This window comes from Lynx canadensis, chromosome D3 (assembly GCF_007474595.2).
Source record: "Lynx canadensis isolate LIC74 chromosome D3, mLynCan4.pri.v2, whole genome shotgun sequence".
Classification (NCBI taxonomy): Eukaryota; Metazoa; Chordata; class Mammalia; order Carnivora; family Felidae; genus Lynx; species Lynx canadensis.
This window is the reverse complement of record NC_044314.2, coordinates 26645546-26668558: the sequence shown is the minus strand read 5'-3', so window position 1 is coordinate 26668558 and position 23013 is coordinate 26645546. Positions and strand designations below refer to the sequence as shown.

The 23013-nt window shown below is 37.0% G+C and overlaps 1 protein-coding gene and 1 long non-coding RNA gene across 8 annotated transcripts in view; both read right to left on the bottom strand.

Moving 5' to 3' along the window:
- The window catches only part of SMAD2 (SMAD family member 2), an 84099-nt gene that overhangs the window by 29163 nt on the left and 31923 nt on the right, over positions 1 to 23013 (bottom strand). For 6 of the 7 annotated variants that reach the window (XM_030336987.3, XM_030336992.3, XM_030336989.3 and 3 more), the window contains 3 exons: positions 3345 to 3434; positions 2091 to 2284; positions 867 to 1001 (listed from right to left, as the gene is read on the bottom strand). In XM_030336987.3, coding sequence (XP_030192847.1) covers positions 867 to 1001; positions 2091 to 2284; positions 3345 to 3434 — 419 coding nt within the window. The remainder of the gene's footprint in view (positions 1 to 866; positions 1002 to 2090; positions 2285 to 3344; positions 3435 to 23013) is intronic. The other variant, XM_030336993.3, reaches the window with a different exon arrangement.
- On the bottom strand, positions 19685 to 21371 carry LOC115528699. The gene is made up of 2 exons (XR_003973354.1): positions 20014 to 21371; positions 19685 to 19839 (listed from the first exon to the last, which is right to left on the bottom strand). It is a non-coding gene; the product is annotated as an uncharacterized LOC115528699 (long non-coding RNA).

Here is a 23013-nt window from a genome sequence, read left to right as displayed (position 1 = left end):
TTATGTATTTTCTGTTGTATACTGAAAATAAGAGTGGAATGGAGACGCTGTTACAAAAGGAGAAAAAAAAATGAGACACTAAAATATCCAACGGATAGCTTCATCCCCATTTGAATATGGTACCTTTAATTTCTGCTGGGGGGGGGGGAACCCCAAAAAACAAAAAAGGGAAACACAAAGTAAGAAAGTAAGAAAATATTAGTTGTTCTCCTAAAAGAACAGTGAAAACTAAAAGTGCGTTGTGGTGTATTACTAGGTCACGTACTACAATAATCTGAGCAGGATTTGAGAACCATGTAGTTAAATTCATTCACTTCCCAGCAGAGGTGACTGGGGCCCAGATGAAAAAGAACCGAATTAGAGGATTTATGATTTTCAGTACAGCAGTGTTGCTACATCTGTAGGAACTCAAAATATTTTATCTTCTATAGGCATAGTACATTTCTCTTTAACATTATCGAGCTATCTATGAAAATGATTATTTGAGTGGTTTTTAGTTACACTTGCTTCAGGAATACCTTTTTCCTGAACAAGTTATTTTGCTTACATTCTGCATCTCTCTTAGCTTCAACAACTAAGACAAACTTACTAAGATCTTTTCTTTTCTGCTTCTCACAGTACTTTGATTAAAGCCACTGCAAAAGAAAATGAAATATAAAGTAAAACTTTTCTCCAGACAAAAGTGTTTAAAGTACGAGGCTTATACATTTCACAAAATAATCAACCAACAAAGCAGATTTTTCTATTCAAAATCCAGAAGCATTTTTTTTTTTTAAGTCAAATCACAATTTACTAGTATGTGAATGTGTATGAACAAAATCTGTTTATCTATCCCAATTTTCAGGAGATTCAGAAGGTGAAAATACCTGGGATGTAATTACTCTGTGGCTCAATTCCCGCTGGGAAATTAGTGTTTTCTGGAATGGAGTGGGTGTAATCATCCAGGGGAGGCAGTTCGGTCAGGATCTCGGTATGCCGTGGCACCAATACCGGAGGCAAAACTGAAAGAGTAAAAGGAACCCAGGTTAATGGCAAAGAGCACAGGATGGGCACCAGGGAAGGGGGACAGACCAGACCTTTATTAAAAAATTCACACACACAAAAAAGGAAGTAGCCTGCTTCATTTTTAAAATTTAGGGTCCATCCATTTGGCCTTATATCAGTTCCTAAGAAATTGACAAATCTGATTGGTCTTAATTTGCCATGGAGTCCAGAATCTAAATTTCCAAGTTTCAATTCATCCTGTACTTTGAGGAACAAGGACATTCTGGTAATACTATAATGTTACCGTAAGAGTTCATATATCCCCATTGGAAAAGTTGCAGGAAGATCTGTGAAGTCAGATTTAGACCATTTCTAGAAACATAGCTGCACTGAAATTGAAAATTTTTAAATTTTCAAGTATGCAGCTAACTAAGTAAACTAAAAGTCTTGCTGTGGATTTCACAATCTGCTTAGATACAGATGATACCATTAAAGTGCTTCAAAGAAAATACTAAAGAATAAAATAACTGAAAACAGCTCAGGCAGCAGACAGGTACAGAGGTGTATCAGTTTAGTTCCAACCAGACTGTGAATCTGGAGATTAGAACTTCCTGAATAGGGGCTCCTGGGTGGCTCAGTCGGTTAAGCATCAGACTTCACCTCCGGTCATGATCTCACAGTTCGTGGGTTCGAGGCCTGCGTCAGGCTCTGTGCTGACAGCTCAGAGCCTGGAGCCTGCTTCAGATTCTGTGTCTCCCTCTCTCTCTCTGCCCCTCCCTCCCTCATAATCCCATGCACGCGCACTCTCTCTCTCTCAAAAAAAATAAACATTACAAAAAAAAAAAAGAATTTTCTGGATATGTAATTTTGAGGTCAAATAGTATGCTATCCCAAGAAACTGACATCTCTTATCCTCTCAAGTTTATTTTCCCATATTTAAAACGTTTTAAAAGTAGTTTTAATTATTACCAAATAATACACTAAATTTCAGGTAATTTATTGCAATTTTACACCAAGACTTCCCAGGGGCAATTACACAGCAGTGCCTCATTTACTTAAGTTCAAGCATTTAATTTAAAACAAGGAAACAAATCTAATTTTTCTACCTGGTGTTTCAACTCTCTGGTAGTGGTAAGGGTTTACACATACTTCATCCTTTTTAAGATTGAAAGCATATTCGCAGTTTTCAATGGCTTTGAGTTCATGGTGACTGTGAAGGTCAGGCCAACGCCACAATCGGCAATATATCACATGTGGCAGTCCTTTTCGATGAGACACTTGCAGACGGCCATCCAGAGACCTGTCGAGAAGCAAGGGGAAAGAAACGTGGGAACTTTAAAAAAAAAAAAAAAACAGGCGCAGCTGACTGGGCTAAATTAATACAGTACGAGCATAAAGAAAGGAATGACAGACATTTAGTTAGTTTTAGTGAGTACAAGGAAGAAAAATGTACTATTTAATGGGTCGGATATAAAAGCAAGCAGCACCACGCTACAGATGTTTCTCATAAATAGGCTACGTAAATGACTCAGATGTCAATGAATGGCTAACCACTTGGGAAGAAATTGAGTTTTTTAAAAAAAGGATCATAGAGTCTGCTCGAAAAACTTTTTGTCAACTTCTATCTTGAGTAAATCAAACTCTTATTTAGGGATGCTTTGAAGGGCATTGATACTGTAGGTGACTGAGGTATCAAAAAAAAGGAACTAGTGTGAGGAATGGGAAGTACCAACAATGATGTAAAGTAACTTACTCAATCTAATGTAACTCATTACCCAGTTGTGACTGTTTTGAGGACCGAGGTATATTCCTACAGCTCACACATAAATGCAGATGGTGATGAGTATGATGAGATGAAATGGACATATACCAAAATGCTCAAAAAGAGAATAAGGTGACTTTAAAAAAAAGAGAACATAAAAATGAGTTAGCCTAGCGTGAACTGTGATAGGAGGGGCTTGGTAAATAACTACGTACTTATTAGTATAAAGAAGATGAGTTTAGATGATAGCAAGAAATTTAGCAAAAACTGGTTAGGTATCTACTTGAAAATTAGGCCAACAACAGATTATAATCTAGTCTCAAAATCAAATGAGAATAGAGTTATTATCGAAGTTCCTATTCTTTAGGGGATGCAGTAATTTAAAGAAGATTCAAAAGTAGAATTTCATTGATCAAAACAGCAGCTGACACATTTAATATATCATTAATACTGGCAAGCAGGTATTTTAAATGCCATGCCTTATTTACATTAAGGAAACATCCTAGGCAAAATGATACTGAGCAACCCCTTACAGGTCTTCCAAAACAGCCCCCCCGCCCCAAGATTGCTAGGATTCCATAGAGGGCAGAATATTCACCTGGTTTGTTCAGAGAAGCTGTAAAGGCCTGCTGTATCCCACTGATCTATCGTATTTGGTGTACTCAGTCCCCAAATTTCAGAGCAAGTGCTGTGCATAAATTGAAAAACAAAAAATTGATGTGAACATGGAAGCATGGTTATTCAAAATACCATGATGTAAAACATGGAAAATGTACAGAATACTTCCTTCACCCAGAAAATATATATACATTGCTTCACTTTTTCACGGGCTTTTAGTGCTGGTTTCTATATTTTCTATATGAAGGAAGCCAATAAAATGGAACATGTGACTCCAGATAAGTTATGATTATGTTTTAAAAATGTGAACACCAATGCTCTCTAGCTTAATGAAATCATACCTATAATGCCCCTTCCAATTTCCACTACTCACAGCAAAAGACCTAATACCTATGCCACCAGCCTTACTAACAGTGCATCGTTTTATAATCTAGTTTAAAAACTTAGCTAAAAATGGATGTCGACTGGTCTTTTTAATACAGGAAAAATTTCACTTAAATTAGATACATACCCAAAGTTAATATTTTCACATTATTTGTTTGAGAAACTCACACGTTCAGTTCTACTGGAAGTTATTACTGCTCTCTTATTGCTACGATGGAGAAGGAAGTGCATTTTGAAGTCATTCTAACAGAGCGTAACCACCTTAAAAGTTCTGAGAAACTGCTGTGAGGATATGTCAAAGTACCAAATTCTAAAATGGCAGGATGAATATAAAAGATGTGCTGTGTTTCGTTTTCAAAAATCAATGCACCTGAAAGACACAGACCAGAAAGGTCTCAAACTTTTTCTTCCACATCTCCTTCCAGAACATCAGCATGCCCAGAGATAATTCTCCCTATTTTCCCTGCCACAATTTCAAAGTAACTTCTTATCTGTGGGAGGAGGGAAGGAGACCTTCAAAGGCAGTCTGGAATGGGAACTTGTGCCTGTCAACGTGTCTCAGGTCAGAAGCTGTACTTTTACAATCAGAGTCAAAAGGTAATTTCTGAAACAAACTCAAACTCCATTTCTCTCATATTACAAAATCATCAAAATTTCAAAGAGGAGGAAGAATCGTTTCAAAACAATATTTGAAAATAAAATCAAACAACTGATTAAACTCCAGGTGCACACACTGCTAAAGAGCTAACTGAATCAACATTTCAAAGGACAATGGTGAGAAGTGCCGTCTTCCTGTGGCCCGAAAACACACATCCCCGCTGCTGGGCTTGGGCTCCGGGGCTCCAGGGCCTCTCCCAGGTCCTCCAGACACTTTTCAGGCCATGCCTTGGGGGCCACAGCAACTATACTGGTTGGCTTTTACAAATGCATTTTTTGATACTCCCCAGCACCCTTTTAAGATACTTAACAGATTCTCTCGCTTTTCAGGCTTCAGAAATCAATCTTTCATTTTCCAAAAGACAAAAGTCAGAAAAAGCCAAGAAACTGGAAAATAATTTAATCTTTTTCCCCCAAAGACGTACTGACTATAAATAAAACCCATGACCACACATGGTTCTTCTAAGATATTTATCAAGTGTCTCCTGAGAACATATAGCACCATGTAGCTTAAATCACGAACAAAATCACCTACATTCTAGAGTGTTACGAATTTGAATTTAAACCTCAGAAGGAAAGGTATACAGCTTACTCTTCAGCCTTTGAAAATAATCCAAGGAAAATTATTAACAAGAGATTAGATTCAGAGGCAACTCTGCTCCTATGACAGTAGAATGAAGATTTCACTAAAGTAATTCTGACACTGACACAGAACCAGAATCTAAAAGAGAGAAAAGCTTAAGTTGTGCTTTTATTCAAGCCTTGAAATAAATCAGAAAATAATCAACATTATGTTCAGAACATGCAATCAATCAACAGGCAGGCCAACCTAGATCCCAAGCCTAACTCTGCCACTTTCCAACTTGCATATTAAGGTATATTTAAGCCTCAGTTCTACTGTTTATGGTAACATCTCTCTCCACAATTGGAAGGTTTGCTTAAAAATAATAAATCTCCTTCTAGCTAGCAAAATTTTTGCTTGTTTGTATAAGAAAAAGTATTTTTTAAAAGCATCAATTTATAACAAAACACAAAAGCACCTGGAATAAACGTAAGTACAAATGTGGCAAAACTATACAAAGAAACATTTTCATTATTACTGAAGAACACAAAGGAAACTAAGCAAAGAGAAAAACGCGTATCTTCCTATTCAGGAAGACAACATCATAGTGACATCAATTCTGCCGAATTTATTATTTGATACAATCTCACTAAAAAAGCTCAGACAAAATTACTCCAAATATAACATACCAAAATAAGTAAGAATGATCAGGAAACCTTTAACAAAGAAGAGTAGAGAACTCTGAAACACAATATAAATTCTCAATGGAAACTGTACACGATTAGCAAAAGAGTACATGAATAAAACAAAATAGAGGTTCTGTCTGTAGAGTAGCCTTAATTAGGCAAACCCTCCTTCAGACAATAATGACAGCCTCTGAACAAAATATAATAAAATCAACCATTTGAAAATGGTAGAGAGGGACCAAAAGGACAACATCAAAGGGAAGTCAAACCTTTGCGAGAGGGGAAAGTGAATGAGATGCATTTATGTGGCCCTGTATCCAAGGATAGCCCCACAGTCTAAGCTAGGCAGGGCAACTAGACCTTACAGAAAACCACAGTTTTACTGACTTGCACAAATAATCAGAGAATGGATCTGGGGCTGCCAGAGAGGCTGAAAAAAGAAGAGGAAAAATCCTATAAAGAAGGAGTCATGTGGGGGGGGGGGGGGGATCAAAATATGAATGTGAACTCTGCCCAAATCCTCGACTGATTTGTCAACTATATACATGGGGGAGAGTATGTGGCCTGCCGAAAACCTGCATTTGGAAGTCTGGAAACACCAAGTGCTAAAATCTCAACTGTTGCTTTTACATCAGAGGCAGACAGTTTGGACTATGAGGCTGACCAAAACTATCTGCTAGAACAAAAATCAAAACTCTTCAGAGGAAGATAACAGAATTTAGTCTCTACAGTATTTCATCCCAAATATCCAGTATAAAAAGCACAAATTACTAAACATATGAAGAAATAGGAAAATGTTACCCCTAGTCAAGAGAAAGAATAGCCAATAGAAATAGATCCTCAAAATCCTAAAAGACCAGGATTTTGAAGTAACTACTGTGAACATGTTCACAGACTTAATGAACAGACAAGAATCTCGCTTGGTGATGAAAACTATCAAAATGAATCAAAAGGCAATTCTAGAACTGAAAACTACAAAATCAAAAATAAAAAATGAACCTGATGGTTGGAGAAGACACAATAGTCAGTCAATTTGAAGATGAGTCAATAGAAATTGTCAAAGCAGAAGAACCAAAATAAAAAAGACTGAATAACAAAAGGATAGTCTCAATAACATGTGCAGTTCTGAGAGGAAACAAGAAAAACCGGAAAAAAATACCTGAAATGATAATGCCTAAAACATCTTCAACTTCAGTGAAAAATTAAACTAATACTTCTAAGAAATTCAGTAAATAACAAGCAGTTTAACTACAAAGAAAATCACACTTGGGCACATCACTGTCGAAATACTTAAAAGATAAAAAGAAAATCTTCAAAGTGGTTAAGAATTACAAAACTCTTGGCACAAGGACTCCATCTAAACTCCTGCACTAAGACACTTAACTAAGCTCTAGCATGGCTTCTAGGAGCCTAAGGTCAAGTCCCTCATAGGACCCAGACCCTTTTGAGCTCCTGTTTGGAAAAGGTCAAGGCGGCCAAAAGAAGTTACCATTTGTTCCAACCAACACTTGTCCATAGGCCCCTGACTTCCTTTCCTTAGAGCATTTATTTTAAAAACTTGCACTTGTCAATCCTTTTCCTGTCTCTTTGAGATGTATTATGTGTCTCCTACAACTCAGGAGTGTCTTTCTCAAGGACCTGAAATCCATTCCTTTGAAATGTAATCAGTCACCAGAAAGGACAAGGCCTGTATCCCAGGCTATCCTCAGAGAAAGGGTAGAAGCCTAACTTGAGAAATGCCATTTAGCAGACACAGACGGCCACATTGACACTGACCAACCAACCCACTAACCCATTTTTTTTTTTTTTTGTAACTTTTCAGTTCCCTAACTCCGTTCAAGCCTCTATTCATTCCCGCTGCCTACTCTCCTATTCTCCCAGTCACCTCTGTGCAAATCAAAACTGAGCTCAGCTCTTCTCCTACCATTGTGATTACTGAATAAAATCTGTTTTTACCACCTTGAAACAGTATCTGGCTTTAACTCCGACAGCAGCTGGAGTAGAACAATCCACATACACAGAGCCATGAGCACATGAGTAACAATTTCTCATCAGAAACAGAAGCCAAAAGACAATGGGACATCTTTAAAGAGCTGAACGGAAAAACAAACTCAACCTAAAATCTATATCCCACAAAAATATCCTTCATATAGTAAGCCAAAACAAAAATATGTTCAGGTAAACAAAAATTGAGAACTCATTTGTAGCAGACTTTGCCCAAAGAAATGCTAAAGGAAAGTTCTTCAGGATAAAGAGAAACAGCAACAGATGAAAACTCTCAATCACTGAGAAAAATTAAGAGACCTAGAAAGTATTAAGTATGCAGGAAAATGTAAAAGACACTTATTTTTCTCTTAATTTCTACAAAAAGGAGATGACTGGTTACAGCAAAAATTGTAACTCTAAAAGCATGTGGATGCAATTTGTAGGACAACAGCAACAGAAACAAAAGGATGTGTTAAAAACAGCTATACTGTCACAAAGCTAAGGATTCATACTGTCATTGGGAAAGCAACCCTTGCCCCTGAAAAGGGGAAGAGACAGAGAAAAAATGCATATAGAAAATTAAAATGAAACACTAAAAAATAATTAACCTCAAAGGAAGGAAGGAAGAAAAGATGACCAGATGATAATAGAAAACAAAGAATAAAGTGTAATGGGTAAAAGGGTAAATCCAACCACATCAGTAAAAATACACCACATATTCCAATAAGCAGCAGACACTTGTCAGAATGAATACAAGATATAAAACATCTACAAAAGAGATGTATACCGATAAGCTGAAAATATCAGAATGGAAATACACAATTCATGCAAGCAATAAGCTTAATAAAACATAATAGCAGAAATATAAGACTTTAACACTAAGAATATTATCAGAGATAACAACATATTTCATAATAAGGTCAATTCATAAGATGACATTAACAATCCTATGTGCATCTAAGAATACAGTGTTAGGGGTGCCTGGGTGGCTCAGTCAGTTAAGTGTCCGACTTGGTTTTGGCTCAGGTCATGATCTCATGGCTTCACGGGTTTGAGCCCCAGATTGGGCTCTGCACTGGCAGAGTGGAGCCTGCTTGGTATTCTCTCTCTCTCTCCTCTCTCTCTGCCCCTCCCCCACTTGTGCCCTCTCTAAATAAATATAAATACAAATACAAATATAAATACAGTTTTAAAATGCATGAAGCAAAAACTAACAGACCTAAAGGAAGAAATGAACACATCAACAATCAGAAATTTCAGTAACTCTTTGGATAGTCTGCCAAAAAGAAAAAAAAAAAAAAAAGCCATATATCACAGAAGAGCTGCACAATCCTATCAACCAACCATTTGATCTAAGTGACATGTACAGAATCCTTTTCAAGTGTACAGGGAACAATAAGAAAAAGCGATTGTATGCTAGGGCCATAAAAATAGGTCAATTAGGGGCACGGAGGTGGCTCAGTCGGTTAAGCAGCTGACTCTTGACTTTGGCTCAGGTGGTGATCTCACAGTCAGGAGATTGAGTCCCAAGATGGGCTCCATGCTGGGCGTGGAGCCTGTGTAAAATTCTCTCCCTTCTCTCCCTCTGCCCCTCCCCTGCTTGCTGCACACTCGCTCTTTCAAAAAAATTTTTGAAGGGTCAATTAATTTGGAAATTAGCAACACACTTCTAAATAACCCATGGGTCAAAGAAGAAATCACAAAATAAATTAGAAAATACATGACAATGAATCTACAGTATAAGAAATTGGAGAGGGGGTGCTAAATCTAAAGTAATGATTAAAGGGAAACTTACTGCTTAAAAACTATGTTAGAAGGAATAAATACTTTAATGACGTAATCAACAATGATATAGTTCTAATCAGCACTGTACTGGAGGTCTTAGCCAGTGCAATACGGCAAGAAAAAGTAAAAACAAAATACTGGAAGGGAAGAAATAAAACCACTTTTTTTAAAGCCAAATTCAAAGAAACAGAGAATAGAATGTTGGTTACCAGGGGCTGGAGAGTGGGAAAAATGGGGATATGCTGGTCAAAGGATACAAACTTTCAGCTATAAGATGAATAAATTCTGTGGATCTAATGTACAGCATGGTGACTATACTTAACAATACTGTACTATATATTGGAAAACTGTTAAGAGCACAGATCTTACAAAGTTCTCTCTCCCTCCACAAAAAAAGGTAATGTGAGGGGATGGAAGTGTTAACTAACTTTATTGAGGTAATCATTTTGCAGTAAATGTGCATCAAACTATCACACTGTAAACCTTAAACTTACATGTTATATGGCAATAATCTCAAGAAAGTTGGAACAGAAACCCTGCGTTTGTGGACAATAATATAATTATTTATATAGAAAATCTCTGAAGCAACTTCTAGAACTCATTAGTAAATTTAGCAATGCTACAGAATATAAGGGCAACTTATAAAAATCCATTATATTTCTATATGCTAGCAATAAACAATTTGAAAATTAAAAAATTTAATTCCATTTATGATAGTGTCAAAAACCAAAATATTTAGACAAAAGGTTTAATGCACGATATATAAGGCCTGTACACTAACATCTAAAAACTTTAAAGAAACCTAAGTATACAAAGACCTACCCTGTCTCTAAAGATCAAATGACCCAATATTAAGATGTCTATTTTCCCTAATTCCCTGATAATATTGGTCTATGTTTTTTCAAATCCATCCCAATCACGATTTCAGCAAGATACTTTTATAACAATTGACAAGCTGATCAGAAGTGCAAAGGATCTCGAATAGCAAAACAATCCTGAAAAAGAATTACTGATACAACATGGATGAGATATATTTATCTCGGGAAGACTTAGTTGGCTGAAAGAAGATGAACATAAAAGACTAGACACTGAATGATTCCATTCACATGAAGTTCTAGAAGGGGGGAAAAACCAAACTGAAAGTAAAAAAAAAAAAAAAAAAATCAAATAGTGGTTGCCTCAGAAAAACCACTGGGAAAGAGTATGAAAGAATGTTCTGGGTGATGAAAATATTCTTTATCTTGATACCCTGTACGTGCATTTGTCAAATCTAATCTTATTTAGCACTTATGATTTATGTATTTTGCCATTCGAAAACTGAACCTACAAAAACAACAACAAACCAAAGAAAAATCCCAAAAGAACTCAATGAAACTCAAAATGGAAAGTAGCAACACACAAATATTCATACAGTAATTTAGTATATGATAAAGCTCCCTATGAACTGATAGGGAAAACTCTCTAAAATATCATACATATTAAGTGCAAAAAAGCAAATACAGTATGTATAGTAAGGTATCTGTTAAAAAAAAAAAAGGACAAATAGAAATATCTATAAGTATTTGTGTACACATACAGGAAACACACACACACACACACGAACAGAGGTTATCTGAGGTGAGAAGGAAGGCTTTTCAATGTTTGCTGTTTGTAGGTATGCATGCATGTATGTGTATGTATAAATGTATATGAATTTTTAAACCACTGAATATATTGCCTTTTATGATGAAACAAATGAAACAAAAGAAAATACTGCCACAGAATTAAATGCAAGTCAAGTCATCTTGACATTTCTATAAAAAGATCTGCTTCTAACCTTAGTTAACTAAGCGTAAGTACAGATTGTTATTTCCTATTCTGTGTCATTTCAGCTCACTTTGGGCATCGCTGCAGGAGACGATAAAATGCCAGCTGGAGCCCTGTTGATTCTCTTCTGGCACAATGTCTTCTCTCTCTAACATGGACCTTTGGAACCCATTTTCTTCTACATGCATTTATATCAACAGCCCCTTCCTAGCCTCCTTTTGACTTCACTATTAATTCTTTCGGTTTGCCTACCAAACCAGGTCAATTTTTAAGACCAACCGGAGTCTAAGGGATTTAAGTCAGGCAAGTTTTAATCACCGCCTCTTCCTTAAACATTGGTTCTTTATAACCACATGTTATTTTTGCCCATAAGACCCTGAGCTCCCAAAGATCTCTGCATACCTACCAGCTAGTAACAAGGTACTGGTGACTAAGTTAGTATTTTTATAGCATAAAAACTGGATCACAGGGGTGCCTGGGTGGCTCAGTCTGAGCATCAGACTTCGGCTCAGGTCATGATCTCGTGGTTTGTGAGTTTGAGCCCCGCTCTGACAGCTCAGAGCCTGGAGCTGCTTTGGATTGTGTGTCTCCCTCTCTCTCTGTCCCTCCCCTGCTCACGCTCTGTCTCTCTCTCAAAAATAAAAAAACATTAAAAAAACAAAAAAATTAAAAACTGGATCACCAAACTCCTAATCATACTAAAACATCTATTTTAAGTAACAGTGCAGAAAAATGGCTCTCTCAGATTTTCAGTTTGTTAATAAGGAGTGGCAACTTGTAATTGCAAGTATAGACAGTTCCTATAAAAATGTGAAAAGAAACAAATGCAGGAAAAATGTTAAAGAAATAGCACTGACGTTAACAACTACATAAAAGATCTTTTACACATTCCCTATTTCAATAAATCTAGAATGTCACCTATTTAAAATACATTATTTTGTGTTCCGTGAAAAAGGAAAAACTCTTCTTTTTTTTTAAATTTTTTTTTTTTCAACGTTTATTTATTTTTGGGACAGAGAGAGAGACAGAGCATGAACGGGGGAGGGGCAGAGAGAAGAGAGAGGGAGACACAGAATCGGAAACAGGCTCCAGGCTCTGAGCCATCAGCCCAGAGCCTGACGCGGGGCTCGAACTCCCGGACCGCGAGATCGTGACCTGGCTGAAGTCGGACGCTTAACCGACTGCGCCACCCAGGCGCCCTGGAAAAACTCTTCTAATTTTACTTACAAGATCCATCCCAAGGTGAAAACATGGTCATCTTGGAATCCATGAAATATGGACTAACAATTACCTTCCTGAGTTAGCTACTGCATATCAGGTACAGGTAAGACTTTTAATATTATGGACCTTATAATAAGCTGCAAGCTATGTATTGCCATTTCATTTTAAATTAAAAAAAAAAAAACAAAAAAAAACTCAGCCTCAGAGGGAAAATAAAATAACAAGGTCATACACCTAACAAGAGACAGGGCCAGGATTCTAGTCCACATCTTACCAAACAACGCTCTCACTCTACCAAGAGCTTTCTAAGCTTTTACTTTAATACCAACTTACATCAGCATTTCTGGGACTAAAGCCTATGGATACTGGGGCATCTCAACTACAGTACTTGCAAGGGTGTGTCTGGTTCCCACAGTAACTTTTTCAGTTACATTTTTATTCTGAGATAATAGTAACTTCCATATCCACATACCCTGGGATATGGGTCACCAGGATAAGCCCCAGTCTTTATTGCTTTATCACCTCAACGTCTGGGTTTGGATCTGTTACAAGCACCTCAGCACCAAGGGTAAATAGATCAACTTAACGTGCAAATGATGACATCACACCACAAAGGCCAAATGGTATCAGGGTGTGTGCTACTTAAATTATGTCTCACAGCAGTTGTAGAGAAAAGAAGTAGGAGAATTTAGCAACACTGGGCACGTGGCAGTACACTGACCTCCTGAGAACTTTAGTCACGGGTGGCGTGCGGCACCACAACCACAATGGAAACAGAAAACCAGTATCAACAGAAAAACAGCATCATTCATTGAACCGACATCAGAATTTTCTTGGTTACAGAGCTCGGTATACGTAAGCCTTCTTTGATAGGCTTAAGTTTACACTACATTCTGTTTCTATATATTTAAACAATATTAAGGGAAGCCACAAGAAATGTCTGTACAGTACCTGAATGTGAAAAGCATCTACTGGCACAACATTAAACTATTTAGGAGTAATAATAATACAGGATAGATCCGAGAATGCTAAACTAATAAACCGACTTGAAGTCATATACCCCAAAAAAGTATAGACTTTTATTATCATCATTGTGACAGCACTATCCCAGACACATCCCCTCAACATTTCCTTAATTTATTTGACCATCTGACTTCAAGACACTCTAAAAACTCTTAAGTATTAAAAAATACCAAGCTAAGTGGCTAAAAACATGAACATCTCAGATACATTCTGCCTGACCAAAGTTTGATATTGTTCACTAAAGCAATTAACATAGACTGTTGCAAACTATGTTGAAATTGGATGTAATAGACCGTAAATCATCTACAATGCTGTCCCTGCATCAATACACAGACAGATGAGCAAGCGTGCCCATGTGAGAATCTCATGCAAGTCCTGCAGTCCTTTGTATGCAACACAATTTCTTAAAGGCAGATTATCCCCTATCACCTGTGTGAACTTCCTGCTTATACAGATTGAATTAAAAAAAAATAAGTTGGAAAAGTTATTAAAATCATCAGGACGCTAAAGTGCCAAAAAAGTCGTGTGACATACAATGTATCACTGATCACAGAACAGCCAGATTAGCTAGGTTTACTTGTTAGTAAACACGGCAGAAATTCCCAGAATTTCCCTACTAAACTTTTACAGTAAATATCAGTAAAATTAACACACTGAAGCTTTTCTTCACCTAAGAATAAACGAGCCTTTGAAAACTGAAGTTAAAAATTGAAATCTAGTGTACAATTTACCAACTATATACATGCAGAAGTATTTTAGGTGCACATCTCTGTTAACAATTTACCACTTTGGTTCCAAAAGACATTATGTTTGTTAATTAACTTACTGTATTAAGGACATGTATATTTATTGATTCATATACCATGAAGTATTACTGTTCTTGCCTTATTTGCATGATTTACTGACGCAGCTCAACTACCACTGTCAAAAGCAATAAACCTCACTGTTTTACCAATTTATTATTTTTCATTACCTTCTTGCCTAAAGAGGTATTTCTTCTACAAATCAAGAGGAAGAATCCAGGTTGTCATAGTGGAAAGACTACAAGGCATGCTGAACACACTGAGTGACATTAAAGGGGGTAACAAATTAGGAGTATGATATCAACAAAAGAAACTTCACTCGAGGCTCCAGCTCTTGTTTACAGATGTACTCATGAAATATGGACTTCCATGGAAAAATCAGAAACTACCCATCCATAATTATTTCTACTTACAACACAACACCCCTTTCATTTCATATAGGACTAGCGAAGACTAAAGTGTGTGTTTTAAATAGCTCAGGAATCAAGAACTGATCATTGTAACAAAAAAAAAAATAAAATAAAATAAAGTCTTGGGGCGCCTGGGTGGCTCAATCAGCTCAGGTCATGATCTTGCATCCAGTCTGTGTGTTCGAGCCCCACGTCAGGTTTTGTGCTGACGGCTCAGAGTCTGGAGCCTGCTTCGGATTCTGCGTTTCCCTCTCTCTGCCCTTCCCCAACTCATGCTCTCTCTCTAAAATAAACTAAAAAAGTTAAAACAAAATTTTTTTTAAATAAAGTGTCTATAATTACACATGCTATACCTCTCTGTGTACGTCATCATCACTATACAGTGAAGAGCTGAGAAACAGAAAAAAAGAAAATGCCTACCTCCAGATAGGTCTTTTGCCTTCCTTCTATCACCAAGAAAGGAGCATTAGGAACACTCTTGTCCTTAACAAATCAGCGAAAGGTCCAAGTAAACAATTAAGAAATTTTCATTGGCTACAGAAAACTTAAAAACATTACCAACACTTATTTTAAGTACTTACTATGTACCTGACATATTCAAAGTACTTTACATATACTATCTGATTTATACTCCTATCAACCCTATAAAGTTAACATCACCATTATTTTTCAAATAAAAAATTGTGAACAGTTAAATAAGCCAGAAGGTCACAGAGCTATTGAAATAAGAACCAGGACTTACATCCATCCCTGGCTGGCTTAAGAGCCTAAATTTTTCATGGTACACATTGGTATACTAAATTTTTCATGGTACACGATGATGGTATAAATGCACAACCTCAATCTTTTAGAGGACTATGTATTGACTGTATTTTTTTATTTTCTGTATTAATACCCTGGCATTGGGGGCCTTGATGGGGAAGCTGCTAATTACAGGGCTAACTCTTAGAGGTAACAAGAGACTCTCTAGTGAGTGCACCTCTCTTACATAAAAATTAACCATTCCAGGGCCCATACCCATAACTGTTCTTTCAAACTCTCACACATCATGCCAATATTCCTCCTGCCCTAAATCACCTAGGGCTAGGTACTGGACAGCTAGGAATGAGCCCTACAGTCCAGAGCCTGCCAAAACTATTCAAACTATCCAATCCTAATCTCACTCAGCATACCTACCTGGCATTGCTCATTACTTCCCTGGAAAACTCCAACAACAGTTCTGGGCTGTCCTCAGTCCTTGCCCCTCTATTTATCAACCCATCTTATTTTTTGATATATTAAAAATTAAGTTGCAGATATTTCAAATCTAGACACTTAAACATGCATACGTTAACTAGAATTCATTGCTCCTCTGTGGGCTTTTTTGAGGTAATATTTATGGAACGTGAAACTCATCTTAAGAGTGCCATCTTGTTTTATCAATTGTATAAATGGGCTAACCCTCAACCCTGTCAAGAACATCCATCCAGAAAGTCCCTCGGGCTCTTTTATCAGTCATTCCCTGCCATCCCCTTTAGCATCCTCAGAGGCAATCATGGATCTGTGGATATTTTTTGCCATAGCTTTAATCTCTTCCAGAACTTTTATATATGGAATCATACAGTATATTCTCCTTTGGATCTGGCTTTTCTGACTCAGCATTAACGATTTTGAGATTCACCCATGTGACAGCAGTCTACTCTTTTGGTGCTGAGTTTTTCATTACATAATCAATTTTTTAAGTCATTTTTTACTGATGGTTCGGACTTGCTGCCAGATCCGGGATATTATGAATAAAGTTGCTATGAACATTCAAGTAAGTATGTGCCTTTTTGTGGACATGTGCTTTGTCTTGAGTAAATACCTAGAAGTGAAATTCTTAGAGGTCAAGGGGTAGATGTGTGTTTAGTTTTAGAAGAAACTACCAGACCTTTCCTCCCAAGTGGGTAGTACCATTTTATATTCCCTCCTTTGATCTATGAGTTTCTGGTTGTTCCACAGCCTCACCAACATTTGGTGTGGCCAGTTGACTTAATTACAACCATTCTGGTGGTTCTGCAGTGGTATTTCAGAATGTTTCAATTTTCACTTTCCTGATGATTAACAATATTGCACTTTCCACTGGTTTACTGGCCCTTTGTATATCTTCTTTGGTGAAGTAGCTGAATCTTTTGCCCATTTTCAAAATTCTGTAACTGTTGAGTTACAGAAATTCTTTATAAATTCTGGATACAATCCTCTTGTCAGAAATATGTTTCTCAAATATTTTGTTCTACTTTGTGATTTGCTTATTCATTTAACAGTGTGTTTTTTTTTTGAGGAGATCCCTTTAGTACTGAAGACTAATTTATCAAATTCCTCCCACAGCTTTCTATACCCTTAAAAAAAAAAAAAAAATCACACTAACCTTTGCCTATCCCCAACTCAAATACATTTTCCAGTAGAAGCTTTTAGAAGAGAACTATGATCCATCTAGAATTGATTTTTTGATTGGTGTATGGGTGGGGTCAAAGTTCATTCTTCCATATGGATATCCAGTTCTTCCAGCATTATACATTGGCAAAGAATGCTGTGGCATTTTGCAAAAATCAAATAACCATGTTTCTCTTTGGAGTTATCTATGCTATCCCATTTATCTATGTTTTTATGCCAGAACCAACCTGTACTGATTACTGTGGCTTCATGGAAAGTCTTGAAGTAAGAGAATTTAAGTCCTCTAACTTGGTTTTTCTTTTTCATGATTGCTTTGAATATTCTAGGCCCTCTGCATTTCTATGTAAACGTTTGGGTAAGTTTCTACATTTCCACAAAAACAAAAACACCTTTTTTAGGAGATGAATTTGAATCACACTAAATTGGAAGAAACTGACAATGTTACTGAGTGTTCCAACTCATAAATATGTCTGTCAATTCCAACATGTAGGTCATCTCAGAGCTGGTCTCCACCGGTTTCCTGTTGAAACAACATCACATTTTCTTTGTTCTTCATATGTTGAGTAATTTGGGACCGTATGCTGGACACTGTTATTGGTGTGATAAAGATGCTAGATTCTGTTTTATTTCTCCAGTAAGTCTTACCTGGTTTTGTTCCAGCAGGCAGTAATTTGTTTGCACTCAAACTGCAAATTATGTCTTTGAATAAGTCAAATCAATTTTTTACCATTAGCTAGGCTGCACTAAGTCTACCCCACATATGTGAGGGTTTAAGGGTCAGCCTAGTGATTCTGGTGAAGTTCTTAAGCAGCATCTGGGATTCTTGCTCTGTTCCGTAGCTTTCTCCTTGCTAGGATTCTCCCCGTACTCTTCAGTCACTGTGGTTGTTCCAAACTCTGACCTCTGGTTTTTCAGGACAAAAAAAAAAAAAAAAAAAAAACCACAGCGGGTTTTCGATTGACATTTTGGCTATCCTGCACACTCTGCATGGATATAAAAAGCTTATTAAAAACAGAAAATTCACCCGTTCTTATAAGAGTCAAATCCCCTCCAAAATATGTCTGTTTTTGTTTACTTTCTAGTGCCTTATGTTTTTCTTTTTATCTTGTGCAGTTTCTAATTGTTATCTGAGGGAGTGTCATTCTGGTAAAAGTATACCTGCCTATACAAGAATTCTCAATTTGTCTTTAATTTCCCTCAGGGTTTTGAAATTTCAGTGTAGAGATCTTGTGTCTTTTAAAAAAAGTGTATTTTAATTTTTAATGATACTACGTTTAAGTCTGCAACTATTCATAGCATTGTTTTAATATCATTTCCATTTGTTTGCTATTAATATTTACGAAAAAGATTGATTTTTATACATGGGACCTGTAAAGTGCAGCCTTGCTAAATTTACTCATCTGCTTCAGTAGCTGTTTTTTTTTTTTTTTTTTTTCAACGTTTATTTATTTTTGGGACAGAGAGAGACAGAGCATGAACGGGGGAGGGGCAGAGAGAGAGGGAGACACAGAATCGGAAACAGGCTCCAGGCTCCGAGCCATCAGCCCAGAGCCCGACGCGGGGCTCGAACTCACGGACCGCGAGATCGTGACCTGGCTGAAGTCGGACGCTTAACCGACTGCGCCACCCAGGCGCCCCAGTAGCTGTTTTTTAAACAGATTCCTTTTAAAAGGTTTCTTACATAATCATGTCATCTACAAAATGCAAGAGTTTTGACCCAATCTTTCAGATCTTTATGCCTTTTCCATTTCATATTCCACTGGCTAGGTCCTCCACTAAAATAATGAAATGAAATGAAGACACAAGAGTGGACATCCTTGTCCTGTTTGTGATCTTGGGAAAAAACTCTACTTTATGATTAAGTGTATTCTTAGCTATCAGTTTTTCTTCAATGACCTTTATCAGACTGAGGAAAACTCTACATTTTAGTTTGGTGGGGGTGTTTATCATGAATGGATGAATTCTGTCAATTACTTTTTACCAAGTGAGGTGATAGGTTTTTGATCCTTTGTTAGTGCAGTGAATTACACTAATTTTTGAAATTTAGAAATCAACTTTGCGTTTTGGGGATACATCTCACCCATGATGTATTCTTTTTGTATATTGCTGGAGTGTATTTTGTGGTTTTTTCCATCTATGTTCCTGACAAATATCAATCTATCAATTTTCTTCTTTCTTAATTATGGCGGCACCGTATCTGTCAGGTTTTGGCACCGGGGTTATGATGGCCTCATAAAATAACTTTTTTTCTGAGTTCCTGTAAGACTGAGGTTATTTCTTGCTCCAGTGTTTGAAATTACCAGTAAAACCACCTATACCAGGAGTTTTCTTTGTGATAAAGATTTCAATTACGAATTCAGTTTCTTTAATTGATATAAGGCTACCCAAATTTTCCATTTCTTCTTCCATCAGCTGGGGTAACATTTTTTAAGGAAGTTGACCATACAAATTTAATAGCATAAAGTTATTTACTAAAGTGTATGCATATCGTGCTTTAAAAAATGTCTGTAGGACGTAGCAGAAAGATACCCACCCCTCTCATTTCCAACAGGTCATTTATGTTCATGGCCTCTCTCATCTTTCTCGTCATTAGTCAAAGAGGGGGTTGCCAACTTTTGATCTTTCTACAGAACCAGCTTTTGGTGTTGATAATTAATTGTCCCTTTTCTAGTCACCAATTTCTTATTTTTATTATCTTTCCCTTCTACTTACTCTCCATGTTCTTTGACCTTTTTTTATACTTTCTTTTTTTTTTTTTTTTAAATTTTTTTTTTCAACGTTTATTTATTTTTGGGACAGAGAGAGACAGAGCATGAACGGGGGAGGGGCAGAGAGAGAGGGAGACACAGAATCGGAAACAGGCTCCAGGCTCCGAGCCATCAGCCCAGAGCCTGACGCGGGGCCCGAACTATACTTTCTTAGATAAAGTCTTAGGTAACTTTTCTAGTAGTTATTTAAAGCTAGAAATTTCCCTTTAAGCACTGTTTCAGCTGCATCCCACATAACAGATATGCTGTAATTTCATTATCATTTAATTTGAATTATATCCTAACTTCTCTCAGGGTTTTCTTCTAAATAACCCATCGGTCAAAGAACTGTGTTGTTTAATCTCCATATTTTAATAGATGTTTTATCAGTATTGATTTCTAATTTCATTCTGTTGTTGGCAGAGAATATATTCTGTCGATTTCAATCTTTCCAAATTTACTGAGACTTGTGCCCTGCAAATAGTCTTTCTGGTGAGGTTACCATGAGCACTTGAGAACATGGTGCATCACACCGCTATTAGATTCAGTAGTCTACAAATATCAAGTCAGTAGTTAATAGTGTAACTTAGATCTTCTGTGTCTTTACTGTGTTTTTTTTTTTTTTTTTTTTTTTTTTGGCCTAACTGAACTCTCCACTATAAGTGTGGATTTGTGATTCTGATCCATTAATTCTATCAAGTTTTACTACATGTATCACGAAGCTCTTTTATTAGACAGCTACACGTTTACATTTATGGCTTCTTGATGTCAGCACTTCAGAGATGTCATTTTACAATGTACATATCAGCATGAAGACCTGACACATATATCACTTAAGCTTCCAACAACCCACGAATTAGGCCCTGTTAACCCCGCTGGACAAAGGAGGCAACAGAAGCACCAAGAAAAAGGAACATGTCAGACAGCCAGTTGTATTCTTAATTATCGACGCTAGTCTGCTTCTTATATAGTTATTAAAAAGAAGTAATAAAAACATAGCAAGACAAAACTAAAATAATAACAACTTTGGTACAGTATCCCAGAGAAGGAAAACATTCGTAGATTATCCTTAATTATAAAAACTAGACATTTCGCGCCAAGAGTTACTTTCTCAAGAAAAAAGAATTCTTTAGACAAGTAAATTGGCACAGCCACTCACAAATCAACATAGAAGGAGACAAAAGAATCCCTAGAATCAAAGTTGATACTCTTCTTCTTCTCTGGTTTTGGTAGCGCTCTTCTTAGAAGAAGGACCAGGTAAGGATTGGAAAATTACTTCACCTTTACCTCTAAATGTTATGTTTAGAACACTACTTTGAGACTCTGCCAGATGTTTCAACTGCCTTTGAAAACCGTCTCCCACACAAAGAAAACAGTCCCCACCACAGAAGTCCCTACAAATGATTTAAATATCAATTCTAAAAATAGTCGCTCACATATTTCAAGTTCATCCAAAAACAAACTTTTCACTTAAAAAAAAAAAGCTAACGATAAAGTGGGCTCAGAAGTATTCATTTAAATAATGTAGCTGATGGATTTTCTAAATTCATTTTAATATATATGTTGTTTTTAACAATTTAAAAAAGTATCATAAATGACAAAAAAAAATCCCAACAGAAGATGTAAGTACATACCATTCCTATCTTTTAAAAGATTAAATGCATAAAATGAGGATTGCAATACAGAATAGAATTCTGTAAAAACTCAACTTTCTAAGTCATACATTTTTGTGATGCTTGTATTCGGTTGTAAAGAAAGCTTTTTTAATTTGACAATTAAAAAAATTAGCATTCTACAAAATAAAAATCAAGTCACATTTGTATCACACTTTGAAGTTGACAATATGCTTTTACATGTAGAAGTTAAAATGCGTAGGTAATATATAAAGATAAATGTATTATTTTTAAGTGTTAATGCAAATTATACAAGCCATCACATAAAAACTATGAGGAAAAAGTTCTTTCTAGTTACTTAAATTATTTTGCTTCAGAAATTCTTGTTCGGTATCTACTTCTGAACTTTCACATTGTCCTGAACACACATATAGCCTCCCTTCACCCCCTCTGGCACTGGCCTGGCAAACTTGGGAGTAAATCAAATCAGGGAGAAATTATATCCTCTTACAGACATATAAAGCCATTACAAATAAACCAAATTCAGAAAAGAAAAAGGTACAGGGTGAGGGGGTTAGTCAAAAGTCTTACATACTTCTGTTCTAATGTAAGCATTATTCAGGATCTCAATTTTCGAAGAGCCTGAAGACCACCACTGCACAGGGCTTCCCATAACCACCCAAAAGCAGAGCTGAAGTTGGATTCTGAAAGACTGATCTAACTGTTTGGGGAGGGGGGCAGATGGTGAAAGAAGAAAATTTGAATCATAATAACACAGTCTCTTTGGAAATAAAGCCTCATTGGATAAGCTGACTGGTATCATGGTCAAATATTCTGTGTTTGGAAAAGACGTTTTATGTGTTGTGCAAATGGCATATAACGCCCCTCCATTCTCCTCATACAGTCTACCCATCGCCAGCACCACTAAACTTGTATTCCCAAGTGTTCACCACAAGAACACAGAGCGCTTGCCTGACAAGCCAGACTAGGTGGACTCCGCCCTCTCTCACATCGGTTCACCCCCAACAAGCCATCGTCCATCTGCTCTTCCCTCTCCTGCATGACAGTTCAGAAAGAACCCGGGGCTGTTGTAGTCATACCCAGATATATGGAGTAACAACAGATCTCTTTTCATAAACTAACGTTTTACCCGATCTAAGTGAAAACTTCATCCTACCAATTTTGCTAACTCCACCTCCTCCGGGACTCCCCAGCTGTCGTTGTTAAGGGCCCCGTAGCAGCAGGAAGAGGGAATTTTTGAGGAAAAGGGAACAGTCTCATGGGGCTGATCAGACTGAAATCTGATGTGATGGTAACATGGTGGTCAGGTCCCTTGAAGGTCAGAAACCCAGGGCTGCCTCTTACCTGCGGCTAGTTCCTAGTGCAGGCACTTCCCCGGCCCATCTGCCCGGGTCACTCTGACTCTCCAGGCTGGGCCTCTTGATCACTTCCAGACAACTTCCACTACCTTAGTAAAGTCTACCTGGACCCTGGGAAAACTCACGCATCTCTGATCCATCAAACCCTGAACATGCAGGCCGTTCTCACCGGGCC